Genomic DNA, 13,618 nt, shown 5'->3' on the forward strand with positions numbered 1-13,618 from the left:
AATGGGAATATACAAAGCATTGATACCAAGGACCCCAAAGCTGATAAACTTGATAATTGAGTGACTGTATGTCAAGGTTAGAAAAAGTGGTCGGTGCCAACAACTACATTTTTAACATGGCAGGGTTCCCAAACTTTACACAATTGGCCACTGGGAGACTGGGATGAATATTCAGAAATGTGGGTAGAGCCTACAACAGCCAATCAAAATTTACCTATTGATTTTCAAGGGGACTATTCACATTGCTACCATTCTTACACTGTTGATGGCAGAGGCCTCAAACCTGATACAGTCAGTCATTGGGTGACTGGGGTCCAAATTCACTAAAGGGGTGGAGCCACAAACAGCCTATCAGATTTGTTAGATTGATTTCAGCCATTCTGTTATTGGCAGGGTTCTCAAACGTGACACAGTTGGCCATTGGGTGACTGGGACTAATATTCAGGAAAGTGGGTGGAGCCTACAGCAGCCAATCAAAATTCACCTTTTGAAACAGATTTTTCTGGGAAATTGTAAACTGCAGCCCTTCTTCACTGTTAATGGAAGGGTTCTCAAACTTAGCATAGCTGCTTACTGGGTGACTGGGATTAATGTTCAGAAAAGTGGGTGGAACCTAAAAATGCCAATCAAAAATCACATGTCGCTTTTCAAGGAGAAAATTACAATTGCTGCCATTCTTGCACTGTTAATGGCACAAGCCTCAGACCTGGTACAGTTGGTCATTGGGTCACAGGGGATCAAATTCAGAAAAGGGGACAGAGCCACAAACAGTGAATCAGATTGGTTTCATTTCATGGGAAAATACAAATTATTGATGCCAAGGACCCCAAAGCTCACAAACTTGGTCATGCCAAAAACAAATTTCACTGGGAAAGTGTAAACTGCAGCCCTTCTTAAACTGTTTATGGCAGGGTTCCCAAACTTTGCCCAGATGGTCACTGAGTGACTGAGATTAATATTCAGGGAAGTGGGTGGAACCTATAATAGCCAATCAAAATTCACCTGTTGATTTTCAAGTGGATAATTTCAATTGCTGCCATTTTTCCACTGTTAATAGCAGATGCCTCAAACCTGCTACAGTTGGTCATTGGGTGACTGGGGTTCAAATGCTGGAGAGGGGGTGAAGCCACAAACAGCCAATCTGTTTTGTTTAATTTCTATTGGAATATACAAATTATTGATGCCAAGGACCCCAAAGCTCACAAACTTGGTAATTGAGTGTTTGTCCGTTAGGGTTATAAAGTGGCCGGAGCTAACACCAGCCAAATACATACACGGGCAATGCCGGGTCATCAATGGGTGGAGACAAATACAAATTTCACTGGGAAAATGTAAACTGCAGCTATTCTTACACTGTTAATGGCAGGGTTTTTAAACTTTGCACAGTTGGTCACTGGGTGACTGGGATTAATATTCAGAAAAGTGGGTGGAGCCTACAAAAGTGTATCAAACTTCACCTATTGCTTTTCAATGGGAATATTTAATTGCTACCAATCTTGCACTGTTAATGGCACAGGCCTCAAACCTGGTACAGTTGGTTATTGGGTGACTGTGTTTCAAATTCAGAAAAGGGTGTGGAGCCACAAACAGCCAATCAGATTTTTTCATTTCAATGCAAATTATTGATACCAAAGACCGCAAAGCTCACAAACTTGGTCAGTGAGTAATTGTGTGTTAGGGCTAGAAAAATTATGCAGAGTCAACACCAGCCAAATACATACCCGGGCAACGCCAGGCAATCAGCTAGTTTTAAATATATTTACTACTAAAATTCTGATGGCAACGTACAAACCTTTGTATATTGCTAATAAATGCAAATTTACTATAATGTGTATTAAAAATAGGAAGCTTACAATGTTATGGTTGTTACCAAATTTAAAGAAATACTCTCCCAATCAGTGCTAATCAAGCCCTACTTCATAGAGCCAGATTAATCCATGCCATGCACTAATGAGGATCAACCAATCCGAACCAGTCTGTATGCATGTTGGATTATTATGGCTCTGTACAAATTAACAAGATGACACATCATTGCATTCCAGCAGTTCTGGAGGTGTGTTTAGCTAAGGGCAACAATGGTTAATTTGCATATATTCAGCAGTGATGCACTGGGAGACATCGCAAGCTCACTCCAACCTGAATTATCGCAAATTCTTTCTGTTTTAAGAAAGCAAACTTTTGTTAATCAGTGCTAATAAAATATATATTTTGGTGCCTTCACACTTATCCATGCAATGTCCAGCCACATTTTCCATGTGTTTTTTCCCCTATTTATGATTCAGCATTTTGCGATTTTTCACATCCGATTATGCTTTTTTTGTTTGCGTTTTTATGTGATTTTTCACAATCTGATTTTTCCATGCATACCAATTAAGATAACTTATATGAATTTGTATGTAATAAACTTTATATTTGCATGCACATATTCGCATTTGGAATAAAAAAAATGTGCATTTCCATTGACTCATACATACCCCAAAACAAACTGCTCTTTTATAGTTAGGCGTCCTGTTATATTATATATTCTTCCCTATGCTGCCATGGGATCTATTAGACCCTTCAGAAGTACTAACATTTTAAAACGTAGTATGGGCACAGAGGCGCCCAAAGGATAAAAGTATCTAAAAAGTTTAAAACATGAAGAGGCAGTGGTGGACTTACCTCCCCAAAGCAGACACAAAAATTGCTAATGTGTTTGGCAAATACAACATGTTTATTTACATACTCCGGGGGACAATGCAACACGTTTTGCAGGTGTGATCCCTCTTCATTAGGCAATAACAACGGAGCAATAGCATATGTGGTCAGTAGAAGAGCCAAGCACCTCATAATCCTGAGTGGGGTCAGGTCTAATCTCCCCACCTGCCTATACAGTGGTTGCCTTTGAGGTAACCCTGTTTTGTGAGTATAGCTTATTAATCTATCATACTTAATTTCAACTACCAGTACATACTACACTATATTTGGCTCTTGGTAGGGACTACTATGTGTATAGCTTTTTACAACAAAAAAAATGATATTTTAGAGATCAGGATCAGAAGTAAATGATTTAACCACTTAACGACCGCCTAACGCCGCTAGGCGGCGGCTGGTCGTAAGTGGGTTTCTATGGAAGCGGCAGTTTCCTGTCAGTTCACGGAGGGTGTCTCCGTGAACAGCCTGCGAGCCGCCGATCGCGGCTCGCAGGCTAATTGTAAACACCCGGGGAAGAAATCCCCGGTGTTTACAGCGTACGGCGCTGCCGTCGCAGCAACGCCGTAAAGGAGATCGGCGACCCTCTGATTGGCCGGGGATCGCCGGCATCTGATAGGCTGAAGCCTATTAGAGGCGGTACAGGACGGATCGCCGTCCTGTACCGCCCGTACAGAGAAGGGGAGGGGGGAAAGAGAGGGAGGCGGAATATCGCTGCGGAAGGGGGGCTTTGAGGAGCCCCCCCCCCCAACAAGGCACAAACAGGCGGCGGCGATCAGACCCCCCCAGCAGGACATCCCCCTAGTGGGGAAAAAAGGGGGGAAGTCTGATCGCCCTGCCTGCAACACGATCTGTGATGGGTACTGAAGAGTCCACCCAGCACAGCGCATAGAAAAATCCCCTGGTCCTTAAGTGGTAGTTCGCACAAATCTACAGATGAGCTACTTCGCCTTCAGGCAAAATTCAGCTCATCTCTACTTAAAATGCATGAAGGCGGAAAATGGAAAACCATATTGGCTTCGTCTAGCCAGGCAAAGAGCAGAAGTGTGATTCAATTTGTTGGCAAAGTGGAAGCTGGGGAGATATTAAAATCTGAATTCTAATATCATGATGGTGGCCTCATTATTTATGGTTCCACAAGGAATCCATGACAAAACATGCAAATAGACGGATAGAGGTGCCATAACTGGACAGAAATAGAGGGTAGCAGGAAAACGTTACTGCTAATTTACCAGAACACTTTTCCTATTACAGGACAGACATTTCTAACATTCTTTCTTCGCCATACTTATTTATGATTGCATTAAAGCAAACTACTACCCTGCTATTGAAAAAAAACCTCAAGTTATGCTGGTACAGAAAGAAGCTCTATGAAATCTTGGCAAGGTTTAGAGGTAGTGAGTAAAATGCAGACAAACACATAATTCATTCAGCTACTTCCCTTCTAAGGCAGCTCCACATAGTTTGAAAATGAAAAACAGACCTCAGTAAACATAGAGAAAGCAGTAAGAGACACAGTCAGCGTCTGGGCGTGGAGACACACCAACATGCCATAAGCTCTTCCAAAGAAATGCTATACATGCTCAATACGGATTATGGGAACTGTTGAGAAGAAATCTGCAGGTTGCTAACTGCAACCAATCAAACTGCGTGTTTCCTGTTTCCTGCTCAGGTCGAAAAATGTTAGAAAAAAAATGTGGTGACTTGGCAAAAGAGACATAGTAAATACTACAATACATTAAATTCATAAGCAATGTATTAAAACAAAAAAGTAACATCTGCAATATTTATTGGCCAAAAATCCTCATGTTAAAACATTCAGAAAAACTAGTTTATTACTTCATGCATAGTTTATAATTATAAGAAGATTATAGCCAACCTGTGTTGACTCAACAATGACAAAAATTCAGCGCTTGTTCACACTCAATACACCCTTTATACCAAGGGTCCCATATGTAAGTTTCATTTTCAACCTGCTTTTCTCTTAGTTAATTTTAGCATTGAATAAACAGTCTGCACTTTCCACTAGCAATCACAAACGCCAGCGATTGCGATTTTTCATTAATTCTGTTATGCGATTGCGATTTTTCATTTGCATTGCATTATCCCTCTTAAAATCGCTCCAGAAAGCGATTGCGATTTTTAAATCGAATCGCTATAGTGGAAAATACTTCTCATGATTTCTATGATAAAGTAGCAATCCCAGCGATTTAAAAATCACTAGCGATTTGTGATTTTGCGATTCAGCTGTGTAGTGGAAAAGGGCCCTAAGACCTTTTTATGTATTTTATAAACATGTACTGCCTAGTTAACAGTACTAGAACCAAAGACTGTACTAACACAGTGTCATTTGGGATTTGGGATGTATGGACCGAACACGCTGAAACCAGCGCAGGAGATTTGGGCGCAGCGCAGGAAATTTGTGTGCAGCCGGCGCCACCATAGGCCGTAATGGGAATTATGGCTATAGCAGGCACAGGGAGTAACTTCAATGCCGTCAGAAGACAGAGCTGAAGTTACTTTTAAAACATAATAATTTGGCTTCCAGCAATTGCTGGAAGCCAAATTATTTCATTCCCCACTATCCATGGCAGCCTGGAGGGGGAATAGTATCTAACACAGCCGGGACTTGTGCAGCAGCAGGATCAGCCATATACCGGCTGTATCCTGCGACCAAGTCTCCAGCGCCGTTATCTCTCCTACGCGTATGGACTGCTTGGGCGTGCGACTTTCTGGTCACCTGATGGGGATCTGATCACAAAACCACTTTTGGCCTTGTAATTTGGCTAATGTAGGCTGGTAATTCTCCCTTTTTCTTGATTATAGTGATAGGTCACTGAATAGTTGCAGATTTTGGGGTTTATTGTTATTGAGACTTTTTGATTTTGAGAAAATATTTGTAAAAGTACATCATATTTTCACAAAATGGTCAAAGCAAACACATTTGTGAAAATTGTTTATTTTAAAGGGAACCTTAATTGCCCCCCCCCCCCCCCCCCAAAAAGAGTTTAACTTACCTGGGGCTTTTACCGGCCCCCCTGCAGATGTCCTGTGCCCGGGCGGGACAAACCGATCCTCCGGTCCCCCGCAGGAAGCCAGTTTTCTTTTCGCCGACAATATATTCCTCTATTTCTCTCACAGAACACAAATAATGAAATGCGTGGTCCTCTTGAGAAGCTGAGGATGGGATCCAGTTCAGTCAGCCTACGCTTAACAGAAATGTAATCAAACTGGATGATTTACAAAGCCTGTATTGTTTCTGCTGCTAAAATATCTTAAGTTTGGCAAGATTTTCTTTGCACAGGCTACAATGAACCATGCCAACAATGTATCAACTCACCGACATGGCAAGACTCGGACAACATCATTGGGTTTGTAGCCTTCAATGCATACAGCGCAGTTATCAAAATCTGGCTCTATTTCCTGTAAGAAAGACAGCGAGAGTTAGCAGTCTGTTTACCAAGCTGATCTCCTGTTTCTCCATACAGGGAAGAGAAAAATGGATATCTCTTAGAGACAAAAAACAAATATATTTGTTCATGAAATAAAGGATACATCCGGGAAATACAGTGGGTTGCAAAAGTATTCAGCCCCCTTGACGGTTTCTACATTTTGTCACATTACTGCCACAAACATGCATCAATTTTATTGGAATTCCACGTGAAAGACCAATACAAAGTGGTGTACATGTGAGAAGTGGAACGAAAATCATACATCATTCCAAATAACTGCGAAGTGGGGTGTGCGTAATTATTCAGCCCCCTGAGTCAATACTTTGTAGAACCACCTTTTGCTGCAATTACAGCTGCCAGTCTTTTAGGGTATGTCTCTACCAGCTTTGCACATCTAGAGACTGAAATCCTTGCCCATTCTTCTTTGCAAAACAGCTCCAGCTCAGTCAGATTAGATGGATAGTGTTTGTGAACAGCAGTTTTCAGATCTTGCCACAGATTCCCGATTAGATTTAGATCTGGACTTTGACTGGGCCATTCTAACACATAGATATGTTTTGTTTTAAACCATTCCATTGTTGCCCTGGCTTTATGTTTAAGGTCATTGTCCTGCTGGAAGGTGAACCTCCGCCCCAGTCTCAAGTCTTTTGCAGTCTCCAAGAGGTTTTCTTCCAAGTTTTCCCTGTATTTGGCTCCATCCATCTTCCCATCAACTCTGACCAGCTTCCCTGTCCCTGCTGAAGAGATGCACCCCCCGAGCATGATGCTGCCACCACCATATTTGACAGTGGGGATGGTGTGTTCAGAGTGATGTGCAGTGTTAGTTTTTTGCCACACATAGCGTCTTGCATTTTGGCCAAAAAGTTCCATTTTGGTCTCATCTGACCAGAGCACCTTCTTCCACATGTTTGCTGTGTCTCCCACATGGCTTGTGGCAAACTTCAAACAGGACTTCTTATGCTTTCTGTTAACAATGCCTTTCTTCTTGACACTCTTCCATAAAGGCCAACTTTGTACAGTGCATGACTAATCGTTGTCCTATGGACAGAGCCTCCCACCTGAGCTGTAGATCTCTGCAGCTCGTCCAGAGTCACCATGAGCCTCTTGACTGCATTTCTGATCAGCGCTTTCCTTGTTCCGCCTGTGAGTTTAGGTGGATGGCCTTGTCTTGGTAGGTTTACAGTTGTGCCATACTCCTTCCATTTCTGAATAATGCTTGAACAGTGCTCCTTGGAGAGTTCAAGGCTTTGGAAATCTTTTTGTAACCTAAGCCTGCTTTAAATTTCTCAATAACTTGATCCCTGACCTGTCTTGTGTGTTCTTTGGACTTCACGGTGTTGTTGCTCCCAATATTCTCTTAGACAACCTCTGAGGCCCTCTCAGAGCAGCTGTATTTGTACTGACATTAGATTACACACAGGTGCACTCTATTTATTCATTAGCACTCATCAGGCAATGTCTATAGGCAACTGACTGCACTCAGATCAAAGGGGGCCGAATAATTATGCACACACCACTTTGCAGTTATTTATTTGTAAAAAATGTTTGGAATCATGTATGATTTTCGTTCCACTTCTCATGTGTACACCACTTTGCGTTGGTTTTTAATGTGGAATTCCAATAAAATTGATGTATGTTTGTGGCAGTAATATGACAAAATTTGGAAAACTTCAAGGGGGCCGAATACTTTTGCAAACCACTGTATAATAAAATCAGATTTACTTACCTGGGGCTTCCTGTGGCCACGCTCCCATAGAGTGGCGCAGCTGCGAGAGCATACGCAGAGGTCACTGCCCTTGCCGAGTCGGCAGCTGCAACTGAGGGGTTCCTGGGAGCGGAGCTGCGGCAAGGGACACATAGGCTTCCAGGACCTGGAGGAAGCCCCAGGTAAGTAAGTTTTTGTATATTTACCAAATGTATCCTTTAAGAATAAAAATGTTATGTCGCCGCGCTGTAATTCAATGTGAAACAGTTCCAATTAGTTGGCAGCAAGGTAATTAATTGGGGTTTTACACTCTCATCCCCTTCGAGCCATATATGAGAAAAATATATATAATACCTGCGCCTTTACATATCAATTATGCAATTTGGAGTTAATAAAATGTAAATTTATTCAAAATACACCAGTAGTCTTAAAAGTTAATCTCAATAAATCCCACACATAAATTCATACCTATTCAATAAATGCACTAATCAATACTGGCCAGTATCAAAGAACTTGCTGTGCACTGCAGTGCTAAAATATGAAAAAATGACTAAAAAATGCCTAGAAAATGACTGAAGTCTCTTCCCTTGCTGACATACAGCTTCTTCTGAGAGTAATCAGTTTGGTATTATATAGTTCGCTGACATGCAACTTCTTCTAAAAATGATCAGTTGTTCCAATGGTAGGGTTAAGGAAGATGAAAGATGAAAAAATGACTAAAAAATGCCTAGAAAATGACTAAAAAATGCCTAGAAAATGCCTAGAAAATGACTGAAGTCTCTTCCCTTGCTGACATACAGCTTCTTCTGAGAGTAATCAGTTTGGTATTATATAGTTCGCTGACATGCAACTTCTTCTAAAAATAATCAGTTGTTCCAATGGTAGGGTTAAGGCTTTTGATAGCCCACACACTCACGGTTCCGTTGCTTAGTTTGGATACTTCCTTTAGTGTTCGTCCACTCAAGTCTGTAGCAGTTTTCTAGACTGGGGAGGAGTGGGTCAGGCTGCGTTCCCAGTGACTAACGATCGTTGTTACACAGGTCCCGGCCGGAGACCCGCTGCTTGAGGTTCGTGCAGCACACGGGGAGAGCTCCGATATGCGTGTTTGGAGTTGTGGGTGACGTCACCACTCTGCTTCCAATTGCCGACCGGTTTCAGTAGGCACGCCTACCTTCGTCAGGGCTTGCTCTATTGGATACTCCCCCGCTATTTAATAGCCACTGGGACATGCCTCCTCCTTCAACTCCTCACATAGGTACCACCTTGTTTGCTAAAATGCAAACAATTCTATATCCAAGTTTAACCCTTTCGGCGCTAGACTGTCTAGTGTGAATATCCATTGTGATTCGGCTCGGGACATTTTTTTAATATAATCTCCTCCTCGCCAGTCCTTCTCTACTTTTTGAAGCGCATAAAACTTCAAGGTATTTAGTGTACCCAAAGGGCAATCTTTAAAATGTTTGCTTAGCGGATGTTTACTTTTACCACCTTTAATGTGGCTAACGTGTTCTCCAATTCTTTCCAATAATTTCCTCTTAGTCCTCCCCACATACTGTTTTTTGCATCCACATTCTATAACGTAAATTACACCAGATGTTTCACAGTTCAAATTTCCGCTTATCTTAAACTCCTCCCCAGTAACATTGGATGTAAAACCACTGATTGGTGCTGCTTTTCTCGTGTTCCTGCACGGAAAACAAAAGCCACATCTCTTAAATGTCCCGTCCTTTTTCACCACTGTTGGTTGTATTTCAGTCACCGTTGGGGCAATCATATTCTTTAAATTAGAGGCCCTCTTAAAAATCAACTTTGGTCTCTCTGTCAGTATGCCATTTAAAGTTTTGTCCTGCTGCAATATATGCCAATGGGTTTCTATTACCTTCCTAATGTCCCTCGATTGATCACTGTACTGCAGTAAAATCCCCAATGGGGGTGTGGATTCAATTTTACTTTTTTCTTTCAATAAATCGTTTCTATTCAGAGTTCTTACATTTCTTATATCATCCTGCAGCCTTTGCTCATCATACTTCTTTTCAGCAAATCTTTGTTTCAATACATCAGCCTGTTCATCAAAAATGGATACATCAGTACAGTTCCTTCTTATTCTTGTGAACTGATTCCTCGGAACATTGCTCAACCATTTAAATAAATGGCAACTGTCTCTCAAAATATAACTATTTGTGTCAACCCTTTTAAAATAAGTCTTTGTTTTCACCTCATTACGTTCAATATAAATCTCTAGATCCAAATAGTTAACCCTCTCCTCACTATATTCACAAACAAAATTCAAATTGAAATCATTTTTCACATTCAACCATTCCACAAACACCTTCAGTTTCTCCTCCCCCCCCTTCCATACAAAAAGCGTGTCATCTATGAACCGCTTCCAAAGGACGAGGTCCGCACCGGGGCCCCCCGGCCCCCCCAAAATAGTCTCCTCCCAGTAGGCCATAAATAAGTTAGCGAACCCCGGCGCGAACCTCGTCCCCATCGCGGTCCCCACCCTCTGCAGGTAATATTTGGAATCATGCATAAAATAATTATGAGTTAGTATAAACAATATAGCTTCTTCTATAAATTCAATTTGTTCTTTTTGCATCGTTGTCATTTTTTCCAGGAAGTGTGACACTGCCATAGTTCCCAACTTATGATCAATAACTGTGTATAATGAACTTATATCGGCTACACACAGGATGTACCCTGGTTTCCATTCGATATCCCCCAAAATCCGTAAAATATGTCCGGTATCTTTGACATATGAGTCAGTCTTAATTACTACTTTCTGCAAGTATTCATCAATATATTCTGATAAATTTGAGGTCAGTGACCCAATCCCTGAGATGATAGGTCTCCCGGGTGGGTCACTGACCCTCTTGTGTATTTTCGGCAAATGATAATATACCGGTAATCGCGGATGTTGTTGGATTAAATAATCAAATTCCTTTTCCATTAATATACCTTGTTCTTTACCTTTTCTTAATAGGGTTTCCATTTCCCCCTGGAATTTCTGACTGGGGTTATTGTTAAGAATCTCATATGTTTTTTTGTCCTGCAGTTGTCTATTCGCTTCTTTCATGTATTCAGTGGTGTCTTGAATAACAACCCCCCCCCCCCCCCCCCCCCTTATCTGCAGGTCTTACCACTATGGATGGATCCTCTCTCAAAGTTTTAATTGCCTTCTTTTCCTCGGCTGTCAAATTAGAGTTCTTTTTTAATTTAATTTTCCTCATATCTCTCAAAACCATATTTTCAAAAGTGATCATAGAGTCACTCATTTCATAAGTGGGGTTAAATTTCGATCTTTCTTTCAAATTGGTGTGCATATAAACGTCTCTATTTAAATTCATTATTGGTTCTTTCTTTAAAACTGCTACAGACTTGAGTGGACGAACACTAAAGGAAGTATCCAAACTAAGCAACGGAACCGTGAGTGTGTGGGCTATCAAAAGCCTTAACCCTACCATTGGAACAACTGATTATTTTTAGAAGAAGTTGCATGTCAGCGAACTATATAATACCAAACTGATTACTCTCAGAAGAAGCTGTATGTCAGCAAGGGAAGAGACTTCAGTCATTTTCTAGGCATTTTTTAGTCATTTTCTAGGCATTTTTTAGTCATTTTTTCATCTTTCATCTTCCTTAACCCTACCATTGGAACAACTGATCATTTTTAGAAGAAGTTGCATGTCAGCGAACTATATAATACCAAACTGATTACTCTCAGAAGAAGCTGTATGTCAGCAAGGGAAGAGACTTCAGTCATTTTCTAGGTATCCTTTAAGAAGCTTGATCATTTATCACCAAGACAGATGACACATATGGATATAAAGAACTGTATTTTGCTAGATCAAATTACCTCTTTTTAACTTTTTTTTTATCTAGTAGAAGATGACAACCCACATAAAAACAATTAAAGGGAACCTTAAAACTGAGGGGGGAAAAAAGAATTTAAAATCAGTTGCCGGAAACTGTCTCGCTGCCGAGGACTGAAGGATCGGATTGTCCCGGCCTCGGCACAGGACGTCTGCAGAAGGCCGGTAGAAGCCCCAGGTAAGTGAAACTCTTTTTTCCCCTCAGTTAAGGTTCCCTTTAAAATTGTTGACCACAAAAGCAATCAGATTTGAGCAGCTATTTTTGTAGTGTGCCTGAACATATGAATGAGTTTATGTATATATTGTAGCTACGGTAAATGCTTTTACAGTTACAAACCAGAAGAACTAGTGGGCCCCACTATCAACATTTTATTGACAAATTCATTAAGGAGGACTTAAACTCTTGCACAGGAGACAAGTAAAACATAGAGAAATTCACCTGGTGTGTGTTTACAGAGAACAGCCTGTCTACATTATCTGCAAGTAATCAACAAGTGTAAATCAAGGTTGTCAGCTGTGTGAACTGTGCCGCACTGTGCTAATATGTAAACACAGGAGGTTAACCCTTTCTGTGCTCCCAGGAAACCAGGAAGTAAACAGGATCTCTGCTGGAAATCTATACGTTGTAAAGTAATACATTGTAATCATTATTATGCAGTTGCTTATCTTTTAGAGCAGAGAGGAAGATCTAAGTTTAAGACAGCTTTTACTGTATAAAACCTCACATTAAATGAAATTGAAGGGGCAGCTTTAAATGCAATAAAACTTACTAGAAGCATGCTTCCTCATGGCTAAATATATTCATGATGTAAGAAATTGCTGTGTTTGCAGAATAAGAAAACAGCTTATTCATAGAACAGAGCTCTGCTTGCATTACAAAAATACACAAAATCCTAGGGTGGCACGCCATATATCAAGTGACCGCAGATCTACACCTAAAGTGTTCAATCCACTTCATGCACCAAAATAAAGTGAGGTCTACTCTATATAGACTATACTTTCTGCATACTATAGCTGTCCTGCTTAGTTTTAGTAATAATAGCCATTATTCACATATTCTTTGATGAGTACTTCATCCATTGCGTCATTTCTATAATGACTAGCCAATCGGCTTTTTCTTTCTAAGGTAAAAATCCCACTTGTTCAGCCTTCCAAATGGATTACCCGTCAGAGTTCAAACCTGGTGTATTCACATAAATATTTTGCAAAAACGGCTGAGAGGAAAGTGGTTTTAAGATAAAAGAATGCATATCTCAGACAATTAAAATACAAAAATGTGCAGAGATGCCAGGAACTTGTTCTGGAAAGCCTTATCCCAAAAAAAGCAATAACAGCATCAGAATACCTCAGCAAAGATGTTGCCACTGAAGTCCCTAAGAGGACTCTAAGGAAAAGAAAATCAAATGTGCATGTGTATTACTTACCTTATCTCCTTTCTTAATAGTTCGAACTTGCAATTTGCTGATGGCTTTTTTTGCAGCGTCCCCAAGCCGCCTCTGAAAGACAAATGCAAGATAAAACATAAATAACAATGGACACGCTGGTTATTTGTACTGTAGCTGTAACTTTCTATTACTATATGCAGAAGATATTTATTAGACTGAGTTGTACGTGTATATCTAACCAATAAAGATTCCCCAGAAACACCTTTCTAGAACACATCTTTGGGCAGAGGAGAGGAGCAGAAGACAGATGACTGAGGGCTACCATGTTGTGGGGACTACAACAGAATGGAAATAGAGGCTGGCCATTAGTTATCCAACATGACTGATCACTAACAGCATCCTTGGGTTGACCAGATTGCACTCTTGATTACCACTCAACGATCTTACTTGAAAAGCACAATTGCCACATGAAAAGCTAGTGTATGCACCTAGCATAAGAGCCCTTCCATATTG

The 13,618-nt window shown here is 40.8% G+C and overlaps 1 protein-coding gene across 1 annotated transcript in view; it reads right to left on the reverse strand.

The window, feature by feature from the left end:
- The window catches only part of RNF150 (ring finger protein 150), a 257,044-nt gene that overhangs the window by 78,497 nt on the left and 164,929 nt on the right, over positions 1-13,618 (reverse strand). The window contains exons 3-4 of the mRNA XM_068279557.1: positions 13,145-13,216; positions 6,032-6,114 (exon numbers count right to left, since the gene is read on the reverse strand). Of these exons, the coding sequence (XP_068135658.1) occupies positions 6,032-6,114; positions 13,145-13,216 (155 nt within the window). The remainder of the gene's footprint in view (positions 1-6,031; positions 6,115-13,144; positions 13,217-13,618) is intronic.

Source organism: Hyperolius riggenbachi, chromosome 1, assembly GCF_040937935.1.
Source record: "Hyperolius riggenbachi isolate aHypRig1 chromosome 1, aHypRig1.pri, whole genome shotgun sequence".
NCBI classification, from domain to species: Eukaryota; Metazoa; Chordata; class Amphibia; order Anura; family Hyperoliidae; genus Hyperolius; species Hyperolius riggenbachi.